At 41.7% G+C, this 14,917-nt stretch overlaps 2 protein-coding genes across 10 annotated transcripts in view; one reads left to right on the forward strand and one right to left on the reverse strand.

The window, feature by feature from the left end:
* Positions 1-1,515: 1,515 nt before the first annotated feature.
* THUMPD3 (THUMP domain containing 3) lies at positions 1,516-12,898 on the forward strand. The gene is made up of 9 exons (XM_006264794.4): positions 1,516-1,745; positions 3,352-3,429; positions 4,767-5,279; positions 5,954-6,084; positions 6,819-6,888; positions 7,326-7,441; positions 7,624-7,734; positions 8,321-8,444; positions 10,327-12,898. Exons 1-9 carry the CDS (start codon positions 1,575-1,577, stop codon positions 10,456-10,458), a joined length of 1,446 nt encoding a protein of 481 aa, XP_006264856.2. The 5' UTR covers positions 1,516-1,574; the 3' UTR covers positions 10,459-12,898.
* The window catches only part of LOC106737530 (uncharacterized), a 62,239-nt gene continuing 56,477 nt past the window's right edge, over positions 9,156-14,917 (reverse strand). For 4 of the 9 annotated variants that reach the window (XM_059715688.1, XM_059715685.1, XM_059715690.1 and 1 more), the window contains one exon: positions 11,473-13,325. In XM_059715688.1, the coding sequence (XP_059571671.1) occupies positions 13,155-13,325 (171 nt within the window). In that variant the 3' untranslated portion in view covers positions 11,473-13,154. Of the gene's footprint in view, positions 10,422-11,472; positions 13,326-14,917 lie in introns of those variants that run through there. The other 5 variants (XR_002094159.2, XM_059715692.1, XM_059715689.1 and 2 more) reach the window with 5 other exon arrangements.

Here is a 14,917-nt window from a genome sequence, read left to right on the forward strand (position 1 = left end):
TTATTCTCATGCACTAACAGAGCACGTTTATCCCTGCATCCAGAAATGACGCACAAGAAATGGATATTGCTACTCCCAGTAGAGATGCTGGGTTACAGAAGAATGAATCCTTCTGAAGGATGCTGCGGTGCTCACGGCTTTGGAGCAGTGGGGCCAAACTTTTTGGCAGGCGAGCCACCATGAGCCCCGCACCTTCCCCCAGTGCCATGCCCACCCCCTTCCCCTGCCCGCTCTGCTGCTCCTTCTGCTTCAGGCTCAGTGCTCCCTGCCCCGCTTGCTGCTCTGCTTTCTGCTTCAGGCTTTGTGCTCCCTGCCTGCTCTGCTTTCTGCTCCATACTCCGTGCTCCCTGCCCAGCCTGCTGCTCTTTCTGCTTCAAGCTCTATGCTCCCTGCATGATCTGCTGCTCTACTTTCTGCTTCAGGCTGGGGGGTTCCCTGCAGTCTGCTGCTCTGCTTGTTGCTCCCTGCCCTGTCTGGGGCTAGGCTGCCTGCCCCACACACAAGGCCGCCCATGCACACGTGTCGTTGGCCACCCACCACCCCGCTTTGCAACGTCCCACTCACATTATTCCCATTCTCAGTCTCATTGTTCCTATTCTTACTCCAGTCCTTATTCCCAGAGATGTGGGTTTTCGGGAAAATTTTCCAAAGCCCTAAACAGAGCACGATCTGATTTAGCGTGTTTTTTTGACTTCTAGTTAGCAAACAAAACTAAAAATACCCCCATGTAAATTTTTTGTCCCAATAGCCACAAATATTTGAACTGAAATATTTGATTAGGAAAAAAAAATTAAATACAGCACACTTAATGTGGTTTAAATGTTATATTCAAATAAATTCAAAGCTTTATGTGGAAATAAATTATTTTCATAGGAATACTTGTAAAAATGTAAAGACAACACACGATAGCATGCTCTTCCCTTATGTTGTTTGTTTAAATTTAAGAAAAAAGCCAAAGGCACTGAAAGCTGTTGAGACACTAATTTTAGCACACCCGAAAACCTGAGCGTGATATGCCGCGCTTTGGTTTTGATTTGACCCGCACGGCGGATTGGGTGAATTCATAATTTGATTTTTGGTGTGGATTCTTATGTGAGCGTATGTTTACACATCAGTAAAACATCTGTGTACTCTCTCGCACGCTTGCTAGCGACAATCACCTGAAAACATTAATTATGACTTCGAAACTGCCAAGTTTGCCTAATGTTGTGTCAGCACCCATTCATTATTACTAATGGAGTTTATGAAACAATGAATTTTTAGAAATGGGAAATTTCCCACGGAAAAATAAAGCATTAGAAAACTTTCCCACGAGGGGAGCTGTTCCCCCGCGGTACGGCTGCCCCGACCCAGCGCCGCGCCCTCCCGCCCACACCCGACGGGCTCTGCAGCCTCGGGGCGCCGCGCTAGAGGGCGCTGTGGCAAAGCCCGCAGTGGCCACAACCCACCCCAAGCTCTGCGCAGTTGCCCCAGCTTCGCACCTAGAAGTGCTTCCGCCGGAACCGGAAGTGACAGCAAAGGCGTCCGAGTAGACGGTTGCTTCCCGGAAACGAGGTCCGGCGGCCGCCGTTGCCATGTGCGAGGCGGAGGAGGCCGCGGCCGCGGTCACCATCGGCGCCACCGTGCCCACGGGCTTCGAGCTGACGGCGGCCGCCGAGGTGGAGGAGAAGCTGGGCTCGCGCTGCAGCGTGCGCCGCGACCGCGGCAAGATCTACTTCGCCGTCGCCGCCCAGGCCCTGGCGCAGGTGCGCGGGGAGGGAGGGGCCCCGCTGCGAGGGGCAGAGCCGCCAGGTCCCCGCCCCCGAACAGCTCCGCGCCCGGTCTCCATGGGAACCCCGCCCCCGCGCTGCTCTCAGGGTCTCCATGGAAACCGGCCAGGGCTGAGTCCGGCTGGAGCCACCATTTCACCGCCCCCGGCCCAGGCCCAGGCCCAGCAAGCAGGGACCTACCTGATCCTCCGGTGCAGCGGGACTTTAATGTCACCGCACTCCTCCCTCACAGCCACGGAGTGGCCGAGGGACAGTTGATGGTGAGGGATTTTCCCTCTCCATTGAGCCCCCGGGGTGGGGGGGACGTGAGATTTGCTGCACTGCAAGCTTGCACCGTGGTTTAGATAGACCCGTAACTATAAGCCGGAAGAGATCACTGAGGACACAGCAGTTGATTCCTGGGGATAAATAAACAGCAAAGCCGAGGGTCGTAGGTTCAAAACGAGTGCGCCAAGTGGGGGAACACAGGCCTCTTAGTTGACCCTGGCCGAGGCCCACCACAAAACGCTGTACGCCTGGCTTAGGAAGGGAGGCCACTGGATAGGCAACAACTGATTGCCTGGGACCGCTAAAGACATAACAGGGGTGGGAGCGACAGTCAGAGGTTTAAAACCAGCGTGCTGGGGGGGACACCAAGTAGAGCACGCCGGACTGTGCAACACGAGACTGATTGAGATGGACCCAGGCTGACCCGGGAAATGTCAATGCTCATGCTTATGGCTGCATTTCCTGGCAAGCTGCAAGAGGCAGCCTGTTCAGACCCGGAGACCTGTGCATGTCGCAGAAGGCTGGGAGAGGCAAGACTTAGGGTAAGATCTTTTATTGGACCAGCTGCATAGTTGAGAAAGAGTTAGACCAGCTTTCCAATGCAGGACATTCTCCCTCAGGTCTGAGCAGTAAATGCTGGTACAGCGTGCAGCACAGACCTAAGGAAAAATGTCCAGCATTTCATGACACGCAGAGGTCTCCGGGTTTCAATGGGCTGGCTCTTAAACAGCAAACTATACAACTTCTAAGCATCTCTTAAAAAAACAAACAAACCACAAAACTGTATCCTGATTCTTTGTCTTCATTTGGCCTTTTTACCTAAAAACAAAGGCAAATTGCAACTAACTGTAAGCCTTCCCATTATTGGCAAATTATTCTTGTTATAAATAACAATTTATGTTTTATATGCTTGTAGCATATTTACATACAATTTTATGTATAAATATGTTTTAAACAATTTGTCTCTGCCACTGTTCAAGAGCTGAGTTCAGGCTGTTTTTTTTTTGGGGGGGGGGGGTTGCTTTTGTAACACTAGATGAAGTCAAAAGCAAAATAACTTTAAGAAAAGGAATTACTCTCCTTGTTCTACTTCAGTCTTGGTGACCACATGTACTAAAAAGAAGCTAGGTGTGTGCACACAAAAAGGAGTGAAAAAGAAACCGGAAGCTTATCTCTGTAATATTAAAGCATTCAGACTTCAGTGAGGTATAGCTATCCAGCTATCTTAATTTGAAATGTAACTGAATGAAACTTTAATTACAGGTATTTACAAATACCAGGAACATGCCACGTTTGTTTCCATTTTTTTTTTTAGGTTCATCAGTTAAGATCGGTAGATAACTTATTTGTTGTTGTGAAAGAGTTTACAGATTACCAGTTTAAAGAAACCAAGGTGAGCTAACTTTGTACCTGGATTTTCAGGCAGGTGTGATTTTTATTTTTTATTTTTTTTAATTATTACTAAGCATGGAATTCCTGAAAGATTGTGTGGAGTTTGTTTTTTGTTTTGTTTTAATGTAAAATTAGACTTAGAAGTGTTTTGAGTCTTCTGGGCAGAATTATTTTTTATTTCCCCCTCCTGCCAGATTTCTCTTAAACATTTGTTCAAATCAAAGAACAGTAATACAGTGTAGCACATATGTGCAACAATGCAGTGTAACACGTCAGTTGCACGTGTTGCTTAGGAAAATTCAGATGTGGAGAAAATGGGATGCTGCAGTTCGTATGGAGGTGACCAGAATATACCATGTCCTTAGACTTTTAAATTAAGATTAACCATAACATCTACCAAGATAAATTATTAAGTATTCTGGTGCTCCTGGGACTCTTAAGCCAGATTCAGACATGCAGGCATGTGTAGTTTGTGGCACCACAAACTACACACGTTGCATATTAAGCTATGCACGGTGCCTGCTAATTAGCAGTGCTGGGGCAAAATTTACTATCAGGATTTCCAGGTAGCAAAAAAAAAACCCCTGGAAAAAAAGGCAGCACCAAGCATGCCAAAGTGCTGTGTGCCAGGAGAAACGCGGAGATGGGAGAGCTGCAGTGCACACCCCTGCTTGTGTGTTTTGCAATGGTACACACTGTCCCACTGCTCCATGTGATGCAGGGGTGGCAGGCATCCTCCACACTGAAGCACCCTGTGCCCCAGCCACCTGGGGAGTGGACTGCCTGCTCCCTTGTCTCAGTGCACTGTGGAGCCCCTGCCCTGAGGCACCCTGCACCCCAGCCAGCCACTCCCTGGCTCATTGGGGCAGCATGCCTCCAGACAGGGGAGCAAACAGCCCAGGACTGCCAGCTCCCTCCATCTCTATGTGCCACTCCCCAGCTGGCTGGGGTACAGGGTGCCTCAGTGTAGGGGGATGCTTGCTGGCTAACCCCTGGCAGAGGCAGCCTGTGCCCTAGCCAGCCCCCGCTGCAGCACATGGAGCAGTGGAACAATGGGCCCTGCTGCAAACCACATGAGCAAGGGACATGTACTGCAGCACAAAGTAGTGGCACAACTTTGCGCTGCTGCAAACTCATGGCCCTGCTCATGTGGATGCGGCCTTAGAGTACAGTTCCATTATCAGTTACGGTACTATGTATGGCAGATAAGATATGAGTGTTTACAATATGCATTAGGTTAAAAAAAAAGTATATCTGGTTGGTAAGGTGATTTTAGAAAAGGGAAGGTTTACCATTAAAAGAATGCCAAACAGAATGACTTTTTTGAATCTTTTAAAGGAAGAGTCTCTAAAGGATTTGGAAGACCTGGTTAAACAACTGCCTTGGACAGACCCTTTGAAAGTATGGAAGCTAAACACCAACCTAAAGAAGAAAAAGACAAAACGTAAAAAACAGAACCCACAGGGTAGTGCAAGCAAAGAAAACTTGAGTGATGGAGAAGGGGAGGAGAAAACAGATACAAAAGTTGCTGATAAGGAGTCAGATGATCAGGCACAAAATGCTTTAGGTTTGGAATCTGCTGGCGGACAGGAGACCCAGGCCATTATCTCAGTAGATAACGGCAAACAATCTGATGCTAAAGATGAATTCCTTGCTACTGCTGGAAGTGAAAATGGAGCTGGTGACTGCAAGGAATCTGAAAATGAAGCCCCAGTGCTGAAGTTCCGTGTTACATGCAATAGAGCTGGTGACAAACATAATTTTACATCAAATGATGCAGCAAGAGACTTTGGCGGAGCAGTGCAAGAACATTTCCAGTGGAAGGCTGACATGACCAACTTTGATGTGGAGGTATTACACACCAGAGACTTCAGAAATACCCACTTACAAGTAGTTACATGCTTAGCTTAAATGGAAGTGCTGCTGTATGTTGTGGCCTTCATGCATCTTGGTTTAATCCAATGTGTTTTATATCTGTATGAGATTGTTTGACCACAAACCTGCTTTTCAGTTAATGGTATGGTATGTTCACACATACTTGACCAGGATAGAAGGCAGCGAGCAGTTATTTTTAATGTGAGGTTTCTCATTTATGGGGAGGGTGAAGATTTGTAAAGGAGATCCGGCAGGCTTTTGTATGGAGGAAAAGCTGACAGATACAGTGAATTTGTCCTGTGAATCTCTAGATGTCCAGCTCTGTATCGTTAAGGCCAGTTTTCAGTGTTGTCTGTAGTTTTCTCTAGTTCAGGGAACCAGAACTAGTGGTATTTATTGCCAGTCTGATGTCCTAGGACTATGATGATTTATCCTGTCTCTGTTTCCTTTTCCTACCTATAAACTTAGGACAGCACAAAGAGAACGTGTAGCTTAATGTTTAGGACATTTTGGAAAATAGGGTAGAAAATATACCATGTCTGAGGAAAAAATTAGACTCAGTTGCTGAAATGTTACATACTGCAAAACTTTTTTTCCTAAGAACATGTAGAGCTTCATGAATGCATTCAGTTGTTCAAAATTCATTCCAGGTCCTCTTGAACATTCATAATAATGAAGTGGTTGTGGGTATTGCATTAACTGAAGAGAGTCTTCACAGAAGAAATATTACACATTTTGGACCCACAACTCTTCGATCTACTCTTGCCTATGGGATGCTCAGGTCAGTACAGGTAGTTATGGATTATTTCTAAATTCCTGTGTAATATTCTGGAAACTAAATCCAGTTAGCCCCTGATACATGCGCATACTTCTTGTTTGTGGTTTGGGGGGGGCGTTGTTTTCTTGGTCATTTTTTCCTGATTAGCCCTTTTTATTAACTTTAAATAAAGAGCTCAGATATCACAAATATTTTGTAGTTACTAATAGTCACAATGATGGGTTTGATGGTTTCTTAAATGTAAGGCCAGGCAAGTATATGTTTTGCATTGACCATAACAATTTTCAAACATTTTTATGCCATCCATCAAAATATTTTAATATTTCCCCATCAGCATCTCGTGTAGAAGCACCCACTATGTCATTGTAGCAAAGCCCTATGACATAGCATCGGCAGGCACAATCCATGACACCACAGCTATGTTGCCATAGTGATGCACTCCTTTGTTATAGTGTGTGGCTATGGTGAAGTAGCAACTAAAAATAACTGTGTTGATGGCACAGTGCAGTAACAGCTGGTACTGTGATGTCATTTAGCATTTCCTTTAAAGGACAGCACAGAAACGGGCACGTGCCCACTGTGCGTAAAACCTGAACATTGTTTACAAATGGTTATTCAAGTCTGCTCTTCTTGTAGGAATGGTAGAATTTGAATTGTTTAAATAGTAGTTTAGTTTAACGTCTCTGTAGAAACTCCTGTTAAGACTTTTCATGAATATTTCTTCCTTCTCTGTTTAGACTCTGTGATGCTCAGCCAAGTGACATAATAGTTGATCCAATGTGTGGAACAGGTGCGATACCAATAGAGGTAATTCTTCCTTTGTTTTTAATTTCTGGGTTTTTAGCTTAAAAAGAAAACCTAGCTAGGCTGTAGCCTTACCTAAAAGCAAGTCTCACCAAATCCTGCATACTTCACAGCAGTAGATTACATGCAGACTTTTTCACTAGTATTCTGCAGTTCCAATAGCCAAATATCAAAGAAAGATATTTAAATTTAATTACAAATATACTTTTCCTAAATGGTTGCACCTTCTTCATGCAGGAAGTAGCTAAATGTCAGTCTTGTCAGCCCCCTGAAGAGCTCTGATTTCTGAAATACATATACAATAGGAATTTTTAAGCTGTTGAAGTCTATTTGTAATTGTTTTGCGTTGTTTTCCGATGTGCAGGTAGTTTTCCAAACTTTTTTCTTAATCCACCAATTCAAGTTTAACAGACTTCTATCATAGCTTCTTTTGTTTTCAGGGAGCTACTGAGTGGCCAAACTGTTTCCATATTGCTGGTGATAACAACCCACAGGCTATGAAGAGAATAGCAAGTAACATCTGCTCTCTACTAAAGAAAAATCAGAATCAAGAAAGGTAGGAAAAGTGTAAAAAGGGATGGTCACAACACTTTGTATTAAGAAATCTATTTTTCAGAAACTTGCTTTATTTGGTTTTCCATATTTTCCTATTACATTATGATGCCAAGGGCATTTGAGTTGGAAAAAAGTGTTTGAAATAATAGATCACACTTGAAATGAATACCTTTGCACTTGCAGTAGTACTTCCTGGGGTGTATCCCTTGATACTGTCCAGTGGGATATTTGCAGTCTCCCTTTGAGGACTGGATCTGTGGATGTTATTGTGACAGACATGCCATTTGGAAAGAGGTGAGAATCATAATTTCTCTGTATGTTTTTTTGTGGTTTTTTTGTTTTGTTTTTTTAAGCTATATTTGAACAACCGTTGTTATTGCTGCTAAAGCTTAAGATCTGTTAGAATTTCTGGAATCTTTAACTTTGTACGTGCTTCAAAGATACACAAGTACCGAGAATTATGACAACGTTGCAGATTCACTCTTGACTGATGAAGTAAAATGACTTGTTATATATTTTCAAACTAATCAATTCAGCAGTTTTACACGTTCTAAAAAGGCTTTCAGTTTTCTTTGGTTCTTTGATGTATTTTGAATATCAGACATGTTTGAGGGTTTCATAGGATGCTCTGATTCATTATACTAAACAGTAAAAAACATTATTTCCTTAATGTGTATGGTTATATGACATTAAGATTCACCTCCTTTTCTTGCCTTTACTCAATGAGTCCAGTGGAGCCAAACTGATACATGAGAGGTGTAGGTGGAAACAAGTAGTAGAAATGATCATGAACAAGTTAACTCATGCTAAGTGAAAATGAACTATTTTCAACTGTACTTCATAGGCACATTTACTATATCGATCCAAATTTTCATTCTAGGATAGGATCTAAGAAGAAAAACTGGGATCTCTATCCAGCCTGCCTTAAGGAAATGAGTCGGATCTGCAGACCTGGGACAGGCAGAGCCGTGCTACTTACTCAGGACAAGAAGTGCTTTGCTAAGGTACACCATTTCGTTCATTAATCATGATTTTGATGGTCATAAAACATCTCCAAAGATGCAGAAAAATCAAGTTATGTACTAGACCTAGAACAGCACTAAAAATAAACCAGTACTTGAATTAAAAATGTTCCACCTTAAAAACATGCAAGGTTTATTTTCCCCACAGTAGAGGCTCAGATCATTTTCTGAGATGTGGGTTTTTTGCTATCTAAATAAATTTCAGAAATGAATTAGACTTAAGTTTATCCATGTAACTTAATAAAACTGTAGCCAATATACAGAATTTCCTGCTTTCTGTTTACCACCTGTCTAGAGATTCTGATGCTTCATGGGTCAAATCTGAATTTTTAATAAAACCTTAGAAAATCCACCTGACATACTTAATTCAACTCTCTTCTATCAAACGTGTAAGCATGTGCCAACATTAAAAGCAAAAAGATTAATTGAAACATGTTGAAACAACGCTAGAAAAAACTGTCCGTGTCTACATTGTAAGCTCACCATCACTGGAGATAGGGCCACCACTTAGCACAGAAGGCATGGTAAATAGCTCTACTGAATGATTAGCATGTCTCTAAACTAAATGAGGCTGCTACAGTAGCAGCTACATGGCTTCTGGTTCAAGAGGCAGCCTAGAGCAATGCATACAGTGCAGTGTGCTCTGCTGGGGATGGTGAGTTTATCATTATATATATATAGGCAGACAAGGGGTGAATTTGATATCTTTTATTAGACCAACCCAAGTGGTTGGAGAATAGTTATTAAGCAAGCTTTCGGGTTCAAAAACCCTTCGTCAGGCTAAGGAAGCTTCAGCAGTTGGTGTGTGCTCTTCCTGGATGGAATGAAAAGTAAAGAAGCCAGGGGCTGGGCTGGGGAGTCAGTTGCCAGGCAGATTGTAATGTATCATATATACATAGTATCCTTCAGAGTGGGGGGAAAACCTTTCCAGTTCCTAAACTTCAGTCCCAGATACACACATTATTCAGCTCGTTACTCCTCCCCAAGAAAAAAACTAAGGAAAACAACTGTGTTTTGCTCCATGTTCTGAATGTCCCTAACACTAAGGTGAGCAGATGTAGGAAGCAAAGTGAATTGGTGTAATGAAATACATGGTGTGTGATATTCAACTTCAGATGGCCTAGCAGAGCACTTGTAAGTACAGTTATTTGTGCACTAAAAGGACCCCTGAAATTAAGGCAGATCAATGTGGTTTTAAACTTGGAATACATGTTAAACTAAATTTACAGCTAGGTTGCAGAGTCAAGCACAAAGTTAGGAAATAGCAGAATTGCTTGGGCCATGTTAATTCAGTTTCCTTGAGTACATGCTTTAAGGGAGTCTAATCAAACAACACATAGGAAGCCCAGCAAAGCGTGAAACAGGTCTCTTAAGTCCGAATGTAATGTTTAAAAAATTAGAATATGATTTGTGTTCTTGCAACCTTCTTCCTACTTCACTGCCCATCTTATACAGAGAATGAGCTACGGGTCTCAGTAAAACAGTGCGCACTCATGTCATCAAAAACTAGCAAAATAAGTACATGTAAAAGGCAGCCTTAACATTTTTTGACATTTGAATTCCTGTCCCAAAACATGGAAATGTTAGAGCTTTTCAAAGAAAGGCATGGGAAAAACTTGGAAAATTTAACATTGGTAAAACTGTCAAGTTCACTTAACCTCACTCTTTGAAAAGGCTGAAGGGCTTTCAGAGACTTAAATCCTAGTTTTTAGAGGCAGAGAGAAAATTTTATGGAAAGTTTTAGCCTTGAATAGTCACTTTGGTTATTGAATAAAAGGTTTATAATAGACAATGTTAAGCAACCTTAATCATAAGTTTCAGAACCAGCTCCACCAATAATAATTGTCTTCTTTTTTGCACATAGGCCTTGTCAGGAATGGGACGCTTATGGCGAAAGAGTCAGACAGTCTGGGTGAACGTAGGGGGACTTCATGCTGCAGTGTATCTTCTGAAACGTACCTTAGAAGAAGTGGGAGAGAACAGATCACGCTGGTAAACACAAGTGGTGGAGAACATGATAAATGTGATCCTCTTTCCTAAATTTCTTGGAAAGCTATTTAGGTAAAGCAAGTGCCAGGTCTACCAATTTTTAAGATCATTGAAGAGAGCACTGAAAAAAAATGCATATATAGATTCCGTTTAATGAATACTGATCCAGGGATCAACTTGGAAAGTGGCAGTTCCACGCTGTGCTCTGGAACCTTCTCGATTTGAAGCCAAATAAGGAAGGGGGGGGGGGGGAAGGAAAGAAAGAAAGAAAGAGTGCAAATCTAGTAGTGGAATTAGCAATACTTCCATGTGCCTGAGTTTGTTACTGTTTGTTTTTCAGTTAAATGGTAATATATGATGTTCACAACTGAAAACATCATTAAAGCATTTTGAGAGGTAGCAGGCTGGCCTTTATTTACCCCCCCAAAATTTGCAGAAATTGTGCGAAGATCATTGATGTACAAGACTGCTGATGACAGTTTTCTTTAGTTTGAGGGGTTTGGGTGATATAACTTAACGGAAAGCTTTTTTTTCTCCCACCCTTCCCCTCCCTGCCGAGAGAGAACTCTCCTTTTTGTTCTTAGTTCATAGTATTGCCAAAACATAAGAGTAACAAAATGGTTCCTCTGATTATGCTTTGATAAAGAACTGGCATCTGTTTTTCAGTACGGAGATCCTGCTGCTTGTTTTTATGATCCTGCTACCTCAACTAACTGTTAATTCAGTAAACATTTCCTTAATATATTTATGTACCATTACTTTTGGTTGGGTGGTGAAGTGTACAGTCCGCCTTAATGAAACGTGTCTAGTGATAACTGAATAAAAATAATTCTAGAGAAATACTGTAGCACTAATATACTGCTATATGTTTCCTATGTCTAGCATGAGCAGATTAAGATGGTTGTAATACAGTTAAGTTGAACTAGATCCCTGTTGAAATGGTGACACAGCTTACAGTTATGTGGTAAGAGCAGAATAAACACAAACTGTCATGATTTTTGTTCCTTTTGTAAACAGCATATTAAGAAACTACTTACATTATTTTACTAGAGGTGAAAATTCAAGTTAATTGGACAGTGCATATGTTTACATCACATTTCCTCTCTTAAATGCTTTTAGAAGTAAAAATGAATATTCAAGTTCTAGATGTTTCCAATAAGAGTTGAGTTCCTTAGAAATTTTCCCTCTTGACCGCATTCATTCACTGTTTCTACTGCACTGAGGTTTTCATGCATCTTTTAGGTTTTAAGTTCAAGGTTTTCTTGCGCTTACTGTGCAAGTCTCTTCACATAGAAAGTAAAGCACCAGCAGTGTTACCATTGTAATAAAGAAGGTATTAGAGACATTTTGTCCCCCATGTGGCCACACTGAGCTATAATGCCCAGTGACAGTTCTTGCATGAAATGAGTGATTTGTTTCTCAAGCATTCTGTACTGAACTGAACTCTTATTACATCCAGATTCATAATGTAATATTAGAGTCTTAAAATGGATTACCTTGGATTTGTGTTCTGGTTATTTGTTACCGTTGTCTGTAATAAAGAACAAGCTTAATCACTTAAAAAGCAAAAAAGTCTCATGCATTTAAAATGTTTATCACATTTTCCTTAAGATTAAAATAAATCTGGTAAGCTACCAGTCATCTCAAATAAAGATCTGTTTTTGAAAACTCCAGCTAACTACATAAATAGGAGCTCCTGCTCTTGGGTACGGGTACCTAACTGATCTATGTCAAAAGCCAAAACACAATTATTTTATAACTTAAATGATTATAAAAAGCATTTACCTGTAAAAATTAGGCAACTTCAAAATAAGCAGTAACTAGAATTGCAAAGTGAAACTCTGCATTGTTGAGATAAGAATACATATCTGATCCAAAATAAGCTAAATAGTTTCACATGCATCATGGAAAAATAATTCAAAATGGGTTTGAAAATATGCAAAAAGATGGTAATGTGCACTGTTAGATGCAACTGTTGTTCTTGCACAAACCGATTTTCTAATTAAAGAAGCTAATTTAAAGGCTTTTCTTTTGACAGGTAAGATTCAGTATCGTAAGAAATTACTAAAGACACAATATAACCGTTTGCTATTTTTCATGACAGTCAGCCTGTTTGTTCATGCAGGCTCTAGAAATCCACAAGTTTGGATTAAATATAGGTATCTGAAGTAAATGCTTTTTGACTTCCTTGCTCTTTCCTTTTGATTCTTTTTCTGCAGTGAAATAATGCTGTTTGTAAAAGAGCATCAAACAAGTCTACCTCTGACTGATTTCAGAAACAGGCAGTGGAGTTTTGACTATGCTTATACATGTATTAGAGTAAATGTGCCTGAGAGAACCTTCTGCAGTGACACTCCCAGAGTATACTCACTGCCCAAGAGACACTTACTTCATTCTTTTTCATTTGTTGAGATTTTTTGGATAAAAATTACATGGAAACCAATAAAGTGTGTGTAGCAGTTATTTCACCACATGCTCTAATGTAAAGGAAAGAGTATATGGCACTATTAAGACATAGTGGGAAATATGCTTCTCTGACATTTCATTGTGTAATTTATCATAATCATGGAAAAATTAGAGGCCTAATTTAATATATTACCATCTCCCAAACGGTTTGGGGAGGGGGGTCTGGGGATTTAGGTTTTTATTTCTCCAGCATGTACTCACTGACATCCCTCCATTTTTGGCAGAAACATGAGTTAGTTAGTTTTTTGAGCATGCGTAGAGCCCTATACTCGGGGAACGTGGAAGCAACTTGCGTTTCAGTTCAATCCCTTGAATTGTGTTTGCCAAAGCTGATTTCCGAAAAACTTGCCACCGCACTACCCGCTGTAGCTGTTCCTTCAGCTTGGCCTCGCTGGGGTAGGAATGTTCCTGTGGAAAAGAATCACGACCAAGTCTAAATCCGAGGCATAAAAGACTTTGCGCACTAATACGCTTACAGAAGTGTGTGTATGGTAAGCCAATATGAATTCATTACGTTTAACAACGACAACAAAGCAATGATACTGACTGTGACTACATGGTTGCTTTGCAGAGGCAAAGTCTACAGGCAGAGTGTTTACACATTCAGTCTATATGTTGATTTCTAACAGCCATAATACTTATTTACTTAAGCTGTTCAGTCAGGGAACAGAAATAATGCCAGCATGGTCAAATGTTTACTACAGCAAAACTTAGAAACCTGAATTTCACCTAAGCAAAATTCAGATAAAAGTGTAACAACAAACATGGATTAAAGGGACTGTGCAAATGTTAAGGCACGAGGCTAGAACTCAGAACTGTCCTGTCTGCGTGTGTTTCTGGGAGGTGTATGAGAGAACTGGATCTAGAAGGGCTGCAACATTAGCCAGCTCTCCCGCTTGCTATACGTTTATCAGAGAACCATAATGCAGGAAAGCACGCATGCATGCTACAGCCCTACATGTGGGGTAGTTTTACTCATCTGCTGCAACACCTGCGTAACAGCGCCCCTGAAAGGGGGGCTTCAGCTCCCACAGCTGAGAATGACTGGTTTAAGTATTCTACTGTAGCACTAGTCTTAGCCTCTGAACTTTTTTTTTCCTGGGGCAGTATAAGGAAAAAACAAACTGAATAAACTTTTTATGGTCAAGAACTGCAATAAGGTTTTTTTTACTATGTCCAGGAAGCACAATAGAAAGTCAAAATCCCATTCTTAACTCAAAGGCTGGTACAAACAGCTGTCCAAGCAACAGTTTCATTTCACTAAAGCAGATAAAACAATCCCCAGTTATGAAGTTGCTTGTATGAGTCATGACAGCTAGCATCCTTCAGGTCACCATGAGCTGCCTGCTGCAAACAAGCACCTTTCTACAGTGCCAGCATCTGTCTGACGCCACCAAAACGCTCTGAAAACAGGGAAGCTCCCAGGCTCCGAGTTAGCCCACAGCAACTACCTGTTCTCACAAGCTCAAGTTTACTTGGAAACGATCATGAGCACAGTGTTTTTTTCTGAATCCAACTTCAGAATGAGGCTCTCCACATGCAAGCAGGAAAACTTGTATTTGGCTACTGTATTGTTGATGTTAATAAAAAAACAGCTAACTCCAGACTGTATCATTTTACCGTATTTGCACAACAAGGCTGGGCAAAGATATGATGATTCTTCCATCTTCCCATAACTGAAACCAGCCTTTGTGGGAGATTTATTTAAGGGAAAGGTGAACCCCTACCCAACTGAAGTTTTTGCAGTGTGTGTGATTCTATTTCACTGCACTCTATCTTTTTAACATTAATTATATAGGGCAGAAATCATACAGAGCTCATTTTGCCTGCTCAGTCCAACAAGGCCATCTCCCTGCTGCTGAAGCCATGCTGATAACCATCACATGCCTACCACTCAATACTTTGGAGGTGAGCCCCTCTGATGCGTCTCTAAGAGGCACAGATATGAACGCTGCGTGCTGCCGAAGGCTGGGGGGACACGGCAACCACCCACAGTCGGC

This window comes from Alligator mississippiensis, chromosome 12 (assembly GCF_030867095.1).
Source record: "Alligator mississippiensis isolate rAllMis1 chromosome 12, rAllMis1, whole genome shotgun sequence".
In the NCBI taxonomy this organism is placed as follows: Eukaryota; Metazoa; Chordata; order Crocodylia; family Alligatoridae; genus Alligator; species Alligator mississippiensis.